Below are 14,200 nucleotides of genomic sequence, written 5' to 3'. Positions count from 1 at the left end.
AAACATCTCAGTATCACAGAATCTTTACAGTGCAGAAGGAATTCAGCCCATCAAATCTGCACTGGCTCACTGAAACAGCATTTCACCTAGTCCCAGTCCCCTGCATTATTCCCGTAACCTTGCACATTCTCTCTTTTCAGGTAGCAATCCCTTATGAATACCTTGATCGATGATACATTTCTAGATTTGATTCCTCTCCAATGCCCTCATTAGCCTCCCATTCTCCACCCTCTATAAATTCCAACTAATATAATGCTAGAACTTTAGCAAATACATATAAAGAGGTCACTCATGCCCTCAACCTTCTAGTTAGTGACTTTTTTTTATTCATTCACAGGAAATGGGCTTCGCTGGCTGTGCCAGCAGCTATTGCCCATTCCTAGTTGCCCTTGAGAAAGTGGTGGTGAGCTGCCTTCTTGAACTGCTGTGACTTGTTATGCTATTAGTATTTAATGTTATGCTATTAGTATTTAATGTAAAGGAGAAATCACAGGAAACTTCCACTCTTACTTCCACTCTTATTCTGTGCTCAGCTGATGTCCACAAACATGACTGAGGTTATTGGTAATAATGTGGTAGAGGAAGACTTCTTCATTTCCCCTCCCTATTCCAGGGGTGCTGAGGCAGACTGCAGCACACCTATTGACTCAGCTGAGATCAACTGATACAGCAGTCACCAATGTTTGAACTGGGATTCTCCTAATCTGTGTGATTCAACTAATCACTGAAGTCACTGAACCATTGTGAGAAGCCACATAACCTTCCTGAACAAAAATGGTAATTTCACAAATGTGGCACATTATTTTCCATCCATTGCCTCCACTGATCATGTGCACTTTTCAAATCTGTTCTGAAGTCTCAGGGGCTTCTATTGCAAAGCTACAAGTTGCTAACGTTTACAAATAACGGTGACTAGGAAATACAATTTGCTCAAGTAGTTAATCTCAGGGGGATTTCCTGCATTATCTGTGCATGATCATTCTGAAACTAAAACAGCAGCAACTACTCGCATTTCTATAGCTGATTTAATGTAAAAAAAGGTGCTTTAAAGGGTGAAAATAGAAAGGAACAATGTCAAGTCCTGATGGAAATGTTACCTGACATGACCAAAAGTTTGGTGGATAAGTTGAGTTTTAAAGGTGAAAAGAATGTAGAGGCATGGTGTTAGAAGAGAGGAGAGTGGTTACTAAAGTCTCCTGAATGATAAGTCACAAATGATTAAGTGAAGTAAGGGAGATGTACAGAAGCCCAAAATCAGGAAATCAACGGCTGTGGGAGGGGACATAAGGTTGAAGCATAAGGCAAGCTCACTGCGATATTTGAAAATGATGAAAGATTTTTCAGTGTATGGGGAGTCAGGGAACCATCAAGGGACAGTGGTGATACTTGAACAGATCTTAGCGTGGGGCAACTGATTTCTGGATGTGCTGGATTTTACAGACAGTGGAAGATCAGCTATCAAAAATGTTTGAAAAATCCAGTCTAGAAGTGACATGCATCATTAAGGGTCTCAGCATCAGTAAGGCTGAGGCAGGCATGGATGTAGATGACACAGAGATATAAGTAAGCACTTTTATGAACTCAACACATGGATCCAACACAGAGATGACTATGAGGTCAATTGAAATGATGGCAGAGGAAAAGCTACATCTCTTCAGCACACAGGTGAAAATTGAGGAATCTAATGGAATATTTTTCATTTGTTTGGATGGGTGCAACTGCTATAGGACTCAGGAAGTTCAACTCCATACAATTGATCAGTGCCTCATTCACTGTCCTAAGTACCAGCCACTTCCATTGGTGGCTGCAACATATACTATTTACAGAATGCATTGTAGCAGCTTAGCAAGGCTTCTTGAGACAACAACAATTATACCAGTGCCTTCACTTTCTGGGCGGACAAAGGCAGCAGGCGCATGGGAACAACATTAACTCCAAGGTCTCTCCAAGTAATACAGTGCCCTGATTTAGACATGCACTGTCATTTCTTTATTCTTGTTGGGTCAAAATCCTAGAACTCCTGCCTAAGAACACAGTGGGAACACCATCAGCACACAGCTGTAACAATATAAAGGTGCCCCACCACCATCTTCGCAGTTGAACGAGAATGGGCTTTAAATACGAAGCTGATATCCCGAGAATGAATTAAAGAAGTGCAGTCTCAGGGAGCCAGACAACAGAAAAACAATGGAGGGGAATGGCGTGTCAAATATTGTAGAAATGTTTAAGGACAAGGAGAACCATTACATTCTGGTCAGTTACAGAGGAATTTAATTTGTGATTTTACTTAGGAAAATTGGATATGCAAGGCATATTTTTAAGTATAAAGTACTTATGAGTAAGAAGTATTTCTTTGATATACATATATCAGATAGCTGGAAAATATTCTGGCTAGAATCAGCTCCTGTCATGAGCAGGAGCAAATAACTGCTTGGTATATAGCCATCCAGAAACATACAAAAAGTGAACAGAAAACAGCCACAAATGTGGTGTCACCTTTCTGCATTTCTACCTAAATCACTCTTCAATTTCTATTTGAAGTAAACTTTGAACTAATAACCTCTTACTATAGAATGGATTCATCCCAAAACATGATTATTCTACAAAGTAGGAATAATCAATGATAAAAAAGACAAACTAACCCACTGAAGTTCACCTCTCTAGTACTAACAAGTTAGCATTTAACTATAGTTTGATTGGTCTTGTTGCAACAGCAAGATTTTCTTAGTTCCCTTGAAAAGGACAAAACTGTTGCCTATCCTGCACTAGCTAAACAATGGCTGGTGGGCTAGGCATTCCCTACATTAGAAATCCACACTTGGATTTCAGCAGTCGGGTCCTGGTCAGGCCTGGTGACCTGAAGACAGACAGATTTTTCCTAATTTTTTTTTGCAGTTTGGCTTCCTCCCTGATGGGAACATGGCTAAGATTTGGTGGGCACTGTAATTCCTGGAGAAAAACAATGGAAACAGGTGCCGGAAATGCACCTACAGTGTTCCATGGTAAGTAGATATCCTCGCACTCACCTGCAAATTCTGGCAGGGTCAACACAAGAGGACACCAGAAAATGTAATCCTGGTATAAATGCTAGGATCAGGATCGATGAATTCTTGGCACCAACATTCTTCAAGCTTTTCTCTATCCTACCCTGCCTGGTACATTATTTTAACCATGCGTCATTTCATATAAATAAATGTTCTAGTACTTCAATTTGTTTTTTTACTAATTAGGCTAATTCCTAAGTTTATTTCCACATCCACTCCAATGTTTGTATAGCAACTTTTGGTATGGTGACCCAAAATTAAGCATAGAATTGAGACAATTTACACTAACTTTAACCAAAGCCCTTTCTGCCTGTTCAAATAGATGCAAAAGATGCCATGTGTCCAAAGTGTTCCAGCCAGCAGTCATTCTCGGCTAACTGCGCCAAAATACAGATAAACTGGTTATGGAACTCTCTGCTGTTTTTAAAATATTGCTGTGTGCAAATTCAATGCTTCATTTGCCTACAAATTAACAGTGGCCGCACTTCAAAAGTAATTCATTGGCTGTTTAGGCCTTTGGGACATGCTGGGAAAATGAATGCAAGTTTTTTCATAAGTTCAATCAGAGAAAAAAAGTGTTGGCATTCTATCATCATCATTAGATGTCTGTCAATTGATAAGGTATTACTGCTACAGTAACATATTCACATAGCACTTACAGTCAGTTTTTCAGAAAATACATTTAACTACAGGGTTCAGAGGTCACATCATTTTTGGCTCCAACATGTCAGGGAAAAAGTAAATGAGTATTGGCTGATGTTTTTGGGTAGAACAAGTAACTGTGATTTCCTCTGCTGGAGTTGTGTTTCATTGGCTCAGGGGCCAGCGAAGTGAGTCGAGGTGCTAGTTGGTGCACGGGGGGTGGGGGGGTGGGGGGGTGTCAGGTGCTCAGGGCAGGTAAGTTGCTGGACCCCTATGGAATAGGGAGCATTTTTTGGTCAGTTCTGTGGGTGGTTTGGTCCTGGACACACCTGCCAAAGGCAGACAGACGTTGGACTTTCTAGCTGTTGCAGCAATTGGACATCAGGCATGTGACCTTAATGGTACCTATGCCGACTGGTCACATGCAAATTTAGACCCATCCTGCCAGCTGCTGGGTCAGCACTGGAACACACATGTCATCAGAATCATTTCCTGGTAGTTATTGGGCTCCCAATATTCACATTACACGATATCTGGAGTGTGCACATTCTCTAGCCACCCTGCTGCTTGATTCCTGAATTTACCAAATGAAAAGGTGCATACTGTAACTGTGGTCAGTTTTCAGTCTACATAAACATATTTGTTGAGGACTTGCAAGCTTTAGCAAGGAGTGTTTCTTAACCAGATTTTTATATTCTTTTTAGTGCTTCTGAAAAGAGAAGCCATATTGTTTTAAATGCCCTGATGTGATCCCTAAATACCATTTTAAAGATATGTTTTACAATTTTAATTAACTATATAATACTTACACCTAGGACTGAAATTATGTGAGTCCATAAAGTTGATAGAAAGGGGTTCGTCAGCATGAAGTGTGCTTTGATCAGCATAGCCCCTGTCCATTGCATTCACCATATGAGTCATCTCTTGCCGAGTATTTCCTACAGCATCCTTACGCTTCTTTGCAAGTTTACTGCAATCCACAAAAGCAAATTATTAGACCGAATACTTTTTATGCACAATTTTAACATGGCAATGTTTAGGCTTAACATAAAGGCTTCTTGATTTATTTTGGAGAGAAAAGATTTCCACCTTTTACAGGGAACACTGCATATCAAGAAACAGAAATGTCTGAAAAATCATTTTACCTAATTGGCTGTAAAGTGCTTTGGGATGTTCTTAAATTGTGAAAAACAGACTTGTATTCATGTAACACCTGTAGCAGAACTACGATAATGTCCAGGTAATCTGTTTTTGTGATGTTCGTTAAGAAATAAATACTAGCCAGGACACCTGGAATAACTCCCCTACTCTTCTTTGTAATAGTGTCAAGAGATCTTTTATGTCTACCTGAAAGGAGAGACAGGCCTCGGGTTAACATCTCATGGAAAGACAGCAAATCCATCAGTGCAGCACTGTCTCAGCAGCACTGGAGATTCACTTTAGATTTTGTGCTCAAGTCCTGGAGTGGGACTTGATCCTACAACCTTCTGTCTCAGAGAGGAGAGTGCTACCCATTGCATTACAGCTGCCACTGAAAGGTGCTATATAAATAAAAGCCCGTCTTTCTTTATTTGCTATTCCATAATATAAGAATCCAATTAGATGCTCAGCAACTTGACAACATGAAACTATATCTACAAAAGCATTAAAAAAAAATTCACAACATACAGACATATCATTGGTGAAAGCGCTTTTGCAAATGCTTCAAAATCAACAACTCCAAAAACACATCCAAAAGGTTAAGTAACATAGGAACAGGAACAGTCCATTTAGCCTCTCAAGATTGTCTGCCACTGGATCATGACTGATCTGTACCTCAACTCCTGCATTTATTCCATATCCCTTGTTAACCTCACCGAACAAAATTTATCAATCCCCCGTCTTGATAGGAATATGAGTCTAAGTGGTTTGCACAAATGAAAGAATATAAGTTTGTTTCCATGATCTAGTCTTGTATGTGGTTTGTGATGAACGGTTAGATTTGGGAACATCATAATCTAATGTTGCCCCTTTATTTTATGATTGGCAAATTTTTGATTTTGAGTTAAATGAACAGTTTTGTTTGCATTTCAAAACTCCTACATTTTTTCCAATGAATTAAATAGATTTGCAGATTTTACTCAAATAAAGTCACTTAAAATGAAGCCTGTTATATTTTTTTTATTGAAAATGGATTGTTATCAATTGGACTTTAATACGAAAAAAGTGCTAAATATCATTCCTGCAATTTTGATCAGTTTCCAATCATGTTTTTTATTTAATTTCCTATTTGTTTTTTTAGTGTCTGTGGGCAGGAGGAATTTTTACTTTGACTCTAGTTGCTGTTCGACTGTGCTCATCAATGATCTGATTAATGGTGCAAGTAATTTGATTACAGAATGATAATTGGGAATCCATAAACAAGTTAACTCTCTTGGATAAGATGAGCCTACTGAGTTAACTTATAACTGATATTATTTATATGGATAGATACAATTATTTCAGACACTTACAGGGCCTGATCTGAATTATTTCATCATTGTGACTACCATATTAAATGTATTAATTCACTGTGCATTTCTTCATAACTTTAGAAGCTGATTAGCTGTTTTTGTGAACAAGTATCTTCAATCCATCAAACATCATGTATGGCACAATGGAAACACCAAAAAAGTGTCGTAAAGGATACTATTCACAATAAAGTATTCAGATGCAATCATGTACATTGTTCAAAATAAATAAATTGCAGTTCCTCAGATATTTCATTGATTCTTACACTTCACATTTAGCATGCACTAAAACAACATTTGTCAAGGCCAAATTCATAAGCTTTGACACAAAATCCAAAAGATAATACAATATTATCTGTACGTGTCAAGATTTTAACTGAAAATTTATTTTCAGTAATTTAATTCTCTCTTCAAACTACTGACAATCTCTGTAGGAGTCCAGTGAAAATGTGGCATATTTCAATTGCATTGCTGTGTTTTCAGCCAAGTACTTCCTACGCACCCTCTCCCAGGATTAAAAAAAACAATTTAGTACCTATTTGAGATTGAATGAGCTGCAGCCAGCTTTCATTATTTATCAAAACAAAACTCTTTTCAATGGAAAAGCTGAAAGAACATACACAAGCCGATGGTGCAAGCACTACAAAGGAGATGGAAAATGAAAGTCATGATGCAAGTAACATTGTGAAATGAATCATGCTTTGCTGAAATCTACTTTAGATTTATAATTAAAGATGTATGTGTCAATAAGTCAATATGATGCGTGTAGTGTGTTGGTGAAGAGAGTTAGCATGCTTTTCACTTGTGTGTGCTAGTTTGCTTCTCAACTGCAGTACACGCCGTTGGCTAGCAGCAATGCAAAAACAGCCAGATGTGCAAATATCTTCTTGTCAGTACACAGCCTATCTGCAAGTCCTCTGCTGTACCTCCTTGTGGCGCCACATGGAAAATGGGTCCCTCGTGGAACTTGGAGCAGGTTTGGCTTGTGAAGGCCCACTGGTATGTGGACACACCTTGGCACTCATGAACCAAACTCCCAGCCATGGGCCAATAGCTCCAATGCCTTGGTGGTACCTTGGGAGAATCAAAGGCTAAGTGAGTAAACCCTGACAAAAAATCTGGAATGTAGTCCAAAGGTGGTCTGATGTCTAAATCTGTTATCTTTCTGAGAACACCTGCAACCAAGCTGGTGCCAAATGCAGTGCTTTGCATTACTCTGGACTCAATCAGGGAGGTCAAGAGAGGGCCCTGATGTTTGTGAAGCCCAGGGCCTTCATAAATTCTGCCCAGGCTTACACCTTGGAGAGGGCACTCCAGTTTTGCTGCAGAATGTTAACACAACAGGCAGGTCAGCAGTTAAGTAGTAAGTCGAACTCAACTGGCAATAGAACAGGTATTTCCAATGGTGGGAGGGACCATCATGACTCAGTGGTCAGCTAATGCCCACCTCAAGTTAGGCAGCCCTAACTAGTAAGGTGCTGACCCGCCATTGTCCATCTGCTTCAATACATGCTTGGAACTTAAGAGCTTCTGCTCAATAAGTGGACAGAATCCATTGTACCAGGTACACAAATTAAAAGAAAGAAGGTGCCAACTCTTCACTTGGCCAGCTGGAACACCAGGGCTATGTGCATGGAACTGACAGATGATTTACAGTTAGTCAATAATGTGCACAAGACAGCTGTGGTCAATCTGGAACTTGATAGATTGAACATCGACATAGCATCCCTAGAAGAGACAAGGCTTGCCGAGAGCAGACCACAAAGGAAAACTACATGTTCATCTGGCAGGGAAGCGTTCAGAGGAAACATGAGAGCAAGATTTCAGTTTCACCATAAGGGGCTTGCTACTCTCGATGATAGAACCTCCCACAAATGGTTCAGATTGAGTTCTCTCCATCCGAATCTCAACTCAAACAAGGCCTAACTGACCTCATGAGTATCTACGTTTCAACACTGTGCTCCAGCAAAGAGGCAAAAGACTAGTTTCTAGGAGAGCTTGACACTGCTATCAGCAGAATCCCTAAGTCAGAATATCTTTATCTACTGGGGGATTTCAATGCAAGAACAGGTGCTAACCCATGAGGCATTATTCTGCTACCTTGGACAAATGGCCAGGGAAAGATAAATGAGAACAGGCAGAGACTACTTGAGCTTTGCAATTACCACAAGCTTTCTGGAACTAACACCTTCTTTCAGAACAAACCATGCCACAAGCTGTCCTAGAAACATCCAAGATCTGGGCATTGGCTTCAGCTAGATCTGATCATCACCAGATGCGACTCTCTGAACAATATTCTCAACACATGCAGCTAACACAGCGCTGACTGAGATACAGATCACTCCCTGGTGTGCACTAGGGTGAGGATGCAACACATGAAGCTTTTTCATTCAACATAGAAATGTCATCCTTGTTTCAACATCAGTCATGCTGCCTACCCAGATAAAGACCAACAGTTCCACAAATCTACTGAACAGGCACTCTCCGGCATTCCAACACAGAGTGCAGAAGTGAAATGGAACACACTTCAAGAGGTCATTTACGATACCGCACTCTCAACATTTGGAAAGTGAGGGTGGTAAAATGCTTACTGGTTTGAGGTTAACATCACTGTGACGGAACCTGTCATTGAAGCCAAGTGGTCTGCTCTCATTAATTACAAGAAAGATCTGAGCAAGAAGACCCTGAACGTATTAAGAGCTGCCTGAGGAAATGTCTAACAGACTGCTAGGCGCTGCGCAATGCCTAGTGGTTACAACTCTGCCAGAATATCCAGATATTCTTTAACGCAGGGATGTCAGCAATATGAATGAAGGTATCAAAGAGGCAACAGGTCCATCAGTAAATAAAATGGCTCTATTGAAAACAAGGGCAAGATGGTAATCACCCGTTGCAATAAGCAGTTGGAGAGATGGGTGGAACACTAACTTGAGTTGTATCTAGGGAGAACATTGTCACTGAGGAAGCTCTCAACACCATTGAAAGCCTATCTGCCATGGCAGAACTGGATATCAAGCCCAGTGGAGGAGCTTAGCAAAGCTATCAATTCGCTTGCCACGGGCAAAGCTCCAGGTACAGATGCTATACCACTTGAACTTATCGAGCATGGGAACTGGGGTTCCTGCAGCAGCTGCACAAACTTTTCCATCTCTGCTAGAGGGAAGGACAGTGCCCCAGGATATGCACTATGCAAAGACTGTGACCCTTTACAAAAGGGCGACCACATTGGTTGCAGCAACAATCAAGGCATCGCCCTGCTGAGCATCACGGGAAAAGTACTTGCCCGTGTTGACCTTGTCAGACTGCAGATCCTGGCTGAACACATCTACCCTGAATCCCAGTGTAGCTTCAGAACTGGAAGATCTACAATTGACATCATACCCTCAGTCCGATAGCTGCAAGAGAAATACTGTGAACAAACGAGTCCACTCTATATTGCTTTCATTGATCTCTACAAGGCATTCGACCATTTCAGCAGAGGCAGTTTATTTAAGCTGCTGAAGAAAATTGGCTGCCTGTCAAAGCTGCTCAATGTGATCTCCTCTTTCCATGACAACATCACGGGTAGCTAAGGTCAGCTATGGTGGGGCAACATCAGAACACTTTGAGATCTGCAGTAGGGTCAAATAGGGCTGTGTTTTGGCACTGACACACTTTGGCACATTCTTCTCTTTGCTGCTGTCATGTGCCTTCAGGTCATCGACAAAGGTTGTTTACTTACATACCAGAACTGACAGAAAGCTGTTCAGCCTTGCATGTCAGAGATCCAATACAAAGGTGGGCCAAGTCCTCACCAAAGAGTTTCTCCATGCTGACAATGCCGCACGAGCATTCCATACGAGGAACACCTTCAAAGACAAATGGACAGACACTCCCTCGCCTGTAAAGAGTTTGGTTTGACCATCAGCATCAATAAGACAAATGTCGTGGTCCAGGATGTGATGCTGGAGGTTGTTGACAGCTTCACATATCTAGGCTGCACAATCACCAGCAATCTGTCACTTGTTGCTAAAATCAAAACACGCAGTGCAAAAGCTGTAGCTGTTATATCCAAGCTGAGTGTGTGTGTGGGGAACAACAGCAACCTGACTGAGAATACCAAACTGCGAATCTACCAAGCTTGTGTTCCCAGCTCACTCCTCTACAGTGGTAAGACTTGGACAACATATGCTAAGCAGGAGAAAAGACTGTATAGTTTCCACCTTCAATGTCTCAGATGTATCATTGGCATCTCTTGGCAGGACAAGGTCACCATCTCCAAGGTCCTGAATATGCCAATTCCATATGTATATACTCATTGCTAAGTCAACGACATCTACATTGGCTTGGCCACATTCATAGTCTGGATGATGGCTGTATTCCCCAAAACCCTTCTAAATACAACCTCCTGTGCGTCTATACATCTGCTACAAAGACAATTGCAAGCGGGATATGAAGATGGCAGATATAGACAGTGACAACTAGGAGAAAGTCGCTGATGTCCAGACCTCTGGAAGCTGACTGTTAGGGCACTAGAAGAGATGAGCAGCACCAAAAAGCTCAGCTGCCTGAGAAGAGGGTCCAAAGAAATCAGAGGCCAGCAAATAGTGCACCTTTTCAGCCCACTGTCTTCCTCTGCAGCAAATATAGAGGCTGCCATGCTAGAGTGGCGCTCCTGAGCCACACCAGGTGATGCTTAACAGAATTGACCACCATGGCACACAATTTAGTTTGTGGAATCAACTACATTTTTATTGTGCTTCATCAGTGGTTTGCTATCTTCTCAAACTGTTTATTTTGAGGACAGTGTAATATTACCATTACTCAAATAGCTATTGTTCTCTTTTCCTTTTCTATTTTAAATACCAGATTGTTAAAAGACCAACATATAGTTGATATTTAGCCACTCAGATTGACTCATTTAAACAAGGAAAATCTCCACTACATTAACCTGAAAATTGACTGCATTACTTAAGCTCATTGAAGTGCATCTTGTAAAACTAAGCACTGCACTGAGGTCAATCTCACATGTAAAGAGCTAGTCACCATATTCAGTACAGAGCTTGTTGTCATAAAAATGTAATTCTGTTGAGTCAACATTTCTTACTGAGGTCCAAGAGGATACCCTAACATTTTATGCTTATAGGCATTTAACACTGATTACAACTATAACAGAGCAACTATAAAAGACTGGTTTAAATTAAGTGTTCCATTAGCGGATCAAAGTTGTGTGAATTTCAGACATTTTGGACTACAACTAAAATCAAATAAAATTTAAGTTTTAACTTAAAGCTTAATTTAAGACTCAACTCCAACCATTTCCAAAAAAGTTCAATTTTATTACTAAGCTATCACTTATTGAACTTATTAAAATGGTTTATTGGCTTCCCATTTTAAATTAAAACTACAATTTTAATAAAACAAGATTTTTTTGTGTATTAACTTTCTCAGTAGCCTGTTGGATTCAGAACGGAACCATTTGTGTCAAAACTTATCAATTGTACTCAATGAACCCTTTACCTTTAAAATAACAACAGACTTGCTTCTATTGTCTACTTACAGGTAATAAGAATAAGAATAGTAGCTCCTCCTGGCAAGCAAATCAGACAGTGAAGAAAGAATTATTGGTGAATAAAAGTGTGGAATCAGTTACAATCAACAAAGCAAATGCTAGCTGTATTTAATACTGATCATCTTTGGTTAGCATTTTACTGCAAACAATTCATGCAAAAATCTTACATTCCATGCAATTAAGTGGTTGCAAATAAAATAGAAATAATGGGTACAGAATGAAAGTGGACAATTACATTCCAGATGTCATTAAACAAAGTACGTGAATAATTAAAATTGATTGCACATTTCTTACATGCACTATATAATACATCAGAATGCTAATTTGTCTTTATTAGGAACCCATCTCAACAAAAAAAACTTGAAAAATGTAAGTAAATACAAAGGATAAAAATATGTATTTGAGCAGAATAACTTGCAACTCTTAAGCTGTTTTGCACAGAAATATTATGTCAATGAAATAATGAACATTCCAGATATTAAAAATAACAAAGCCACTTTGACCTACATCAATTACAGCAACGTCATGTAGATGATCATGTCAGACAAGAGGTCAATATTGATGATCAGTTGATTAGCTTGAAATCAGTCACTGGCCAAAACAATTTTTAAATGATTTTGACTCAACTGACATTTTCTAAATTAACAACTTTTTTTCCTCTTAATTAACCTTGCAACAGTATTGATGTATTTAAATACCATTTCAATTTCAACTAAGCAAAAAAAAGAGTATCTATTTTTTCTGTCAGTTTTCCCAATATATTAAAAAATTTAATTACTTGCACACTTACAACAAGATTCTTAGCTGTTCCTTTCTGCCAATGTTCTTTGTTCCAACACTAATCAGCTAACTAGGAATACTGATTAAAGTTTTTGGTTGGTCTTTAAATACTTGTAACATATCAATATATTACCTAGTTGCTGTGGCAGAATTAAATAACATCAGCAGGATTAGTATGCATATGTTCTAGCAAAAAATATGGCACAAAACAATTCAAAAATCAAAAGCATGGATTAGATTGATACATATAATGAGAAGACAGCGCAGTCAACATAGATCTTTAGATGGCTGTCCATACTTCTCAAACTGAATTACTTGAGGAAATTGCAGGGTGAATGTATAATCGGAATGTAGTAGATATTATTTGTATGAGTTTTCAAAATATGCTTGATAAGATGGCACTGAAGAGACTCGTTAATAGAAACAGACATTTTATGAGAGAGTAGTCACACCGCAAGAGAGATGTCTAGCAGACAGGAAGCAGATATATAGGTTAATGCCTTTGGTTTCAAAAGTGGGTCAAAAATTGGACATTTTTTAACTGGGATAGAGAAGGTTAAGAGATGACTCCAATATTTGAATATTTTGAGCGGAGAAGTTACAAATGATTGTTTCAACTAATTTAGTTCAGCAACAAGGAGCTGAAGCTCAGCATTACTCTAGAGGGTGGAGACAGGGGAAAAGGAAGTTAGAAGCCTTTTTTTCCCCTAAGACGGTGGGTTATTGTGACATGGAATGCTTCACATGGCAAATGCTTATCGAGTCAGGGATTCATTGATATGGGACTTTGATAATTACCTGAAAAGGACAAATGCAATAGGAACAGTAAAAAGGGGTTGAACATGTGATTTGAGTAGAAAGCTGAAAAGCAGGCAATAACATAGCCAGAATGGGTGAATTGGCTTCCTTTTGTGCTCTGAATTATAGGATTCTATGAAATTTTCAACATAAACCTTTTAGTTTAATATTCAACAAAATTAATATCGGTAAAATGGATATATTTTCTTGATTAAGCATTAATTAACAAAGTAGACAATTAAAGCAGCATAAGTTGAATGTACTTAAATCATAAAACTCAAGTGCCAAAAAATAATTTGCAGTATTTTAATTATGTTTTAATTATTATATGACTGTGTAGCAATCTTACTTTTATTGTAATGAAATCACAATGTTATATCAAGATTAGGAGGATATCAAGAAATTTCTACATTTTATGGGCTAGACTTTGCAGTCAGCAGTGAAGCAAAAGCACCCACCCTTGATTTGAAGAAAGCTGCCCACAAAGTGCTAGTGATTTCTGTGGCACAAATTATCCTTTCCTGATCGAAGTTTACATTTGTGCCAAATCCAGGGGCCAGGCATGCAATAGCAGTGTCATCAAGCAGCAATTACATTGAGATATTCTCACAACAGCAAACAAGTTAAAAGCAATTCATTCTTCACTTCTAATTGAAACTTTCAGGTAGTGGAATAAAATGATGATTGGATTAAGATAAAAGCTGAAATTAAATATTAAAATTTTATCATAATGTAGAAATTCAACATTTGACCATTATAACATTAGATTTTCAGGGACAGTGAGGGTGTTTAGCAGTAATTGTGAAGTTAGTATACCATTAACAACCCAAGTTACACCTCATTCAAGGTGTGAATTTTGCATGGGTTTTTATAGCAAGACTTAAGGCACAAAAGTG

General features: G+C 39.0%; 1 protein-coding gene across 6 annotated transcripts in view; it reads right to left on the bottom strand.

Annotated features, from left to right (window-relative positions):
• ptprk (protein tyrosine phosphatase receptor type K) overlaps positions 1-14,200 on the bottom strand; it is a 673,497-nt gene that overhangs the window by 94,490 nt on the left and 564,807 nt on the right. For 3 of the 6 annotated variants that reach the window (XM_041187665.1, XM_041187666.1, XM_041187669.1), the window contains exons 15-16: positions 11,715-11,744; positions 4,496-4,656 (exon numbers count right to left, since the gene is read on the bottom strand). In XM_041187665.1, the coding sequence (XP_041043599.1) occupies positions 4,496-4,656; positions 11,715-11,744 (191 nt within the window). The remainder of the gene's footprint in view (positions 1-4,495; positions 4,657-11,714; positions 11,745-14,200) is intronic. The other 3 variants (XM_041187667.1, XM_041187668.1, XM_041187671.1) reach the window with 1 other exon arrangement.

The sequence above is a fragment of the Carcharodon carcharias genome, chromosome 5 (assembly GCF_017639515.1).
Source record: "Carcharodon carcharias isolate sCarCar2 chromosome 5, sCarCar2.pri, whole genome shotgun sequence".
Taxonomy (NCBI): Eukaryota; Metazoa; Chordata; class Chondrichthyes; order Lamniformes; family Lamnidae; genus Carcharodon; species Carcharodon carcharias.
The sequence above is the reverse complement of the archived record's forward strand: the minus strand, read 5'-3'. Positions and strand labels throughout refer to the sequence as shown.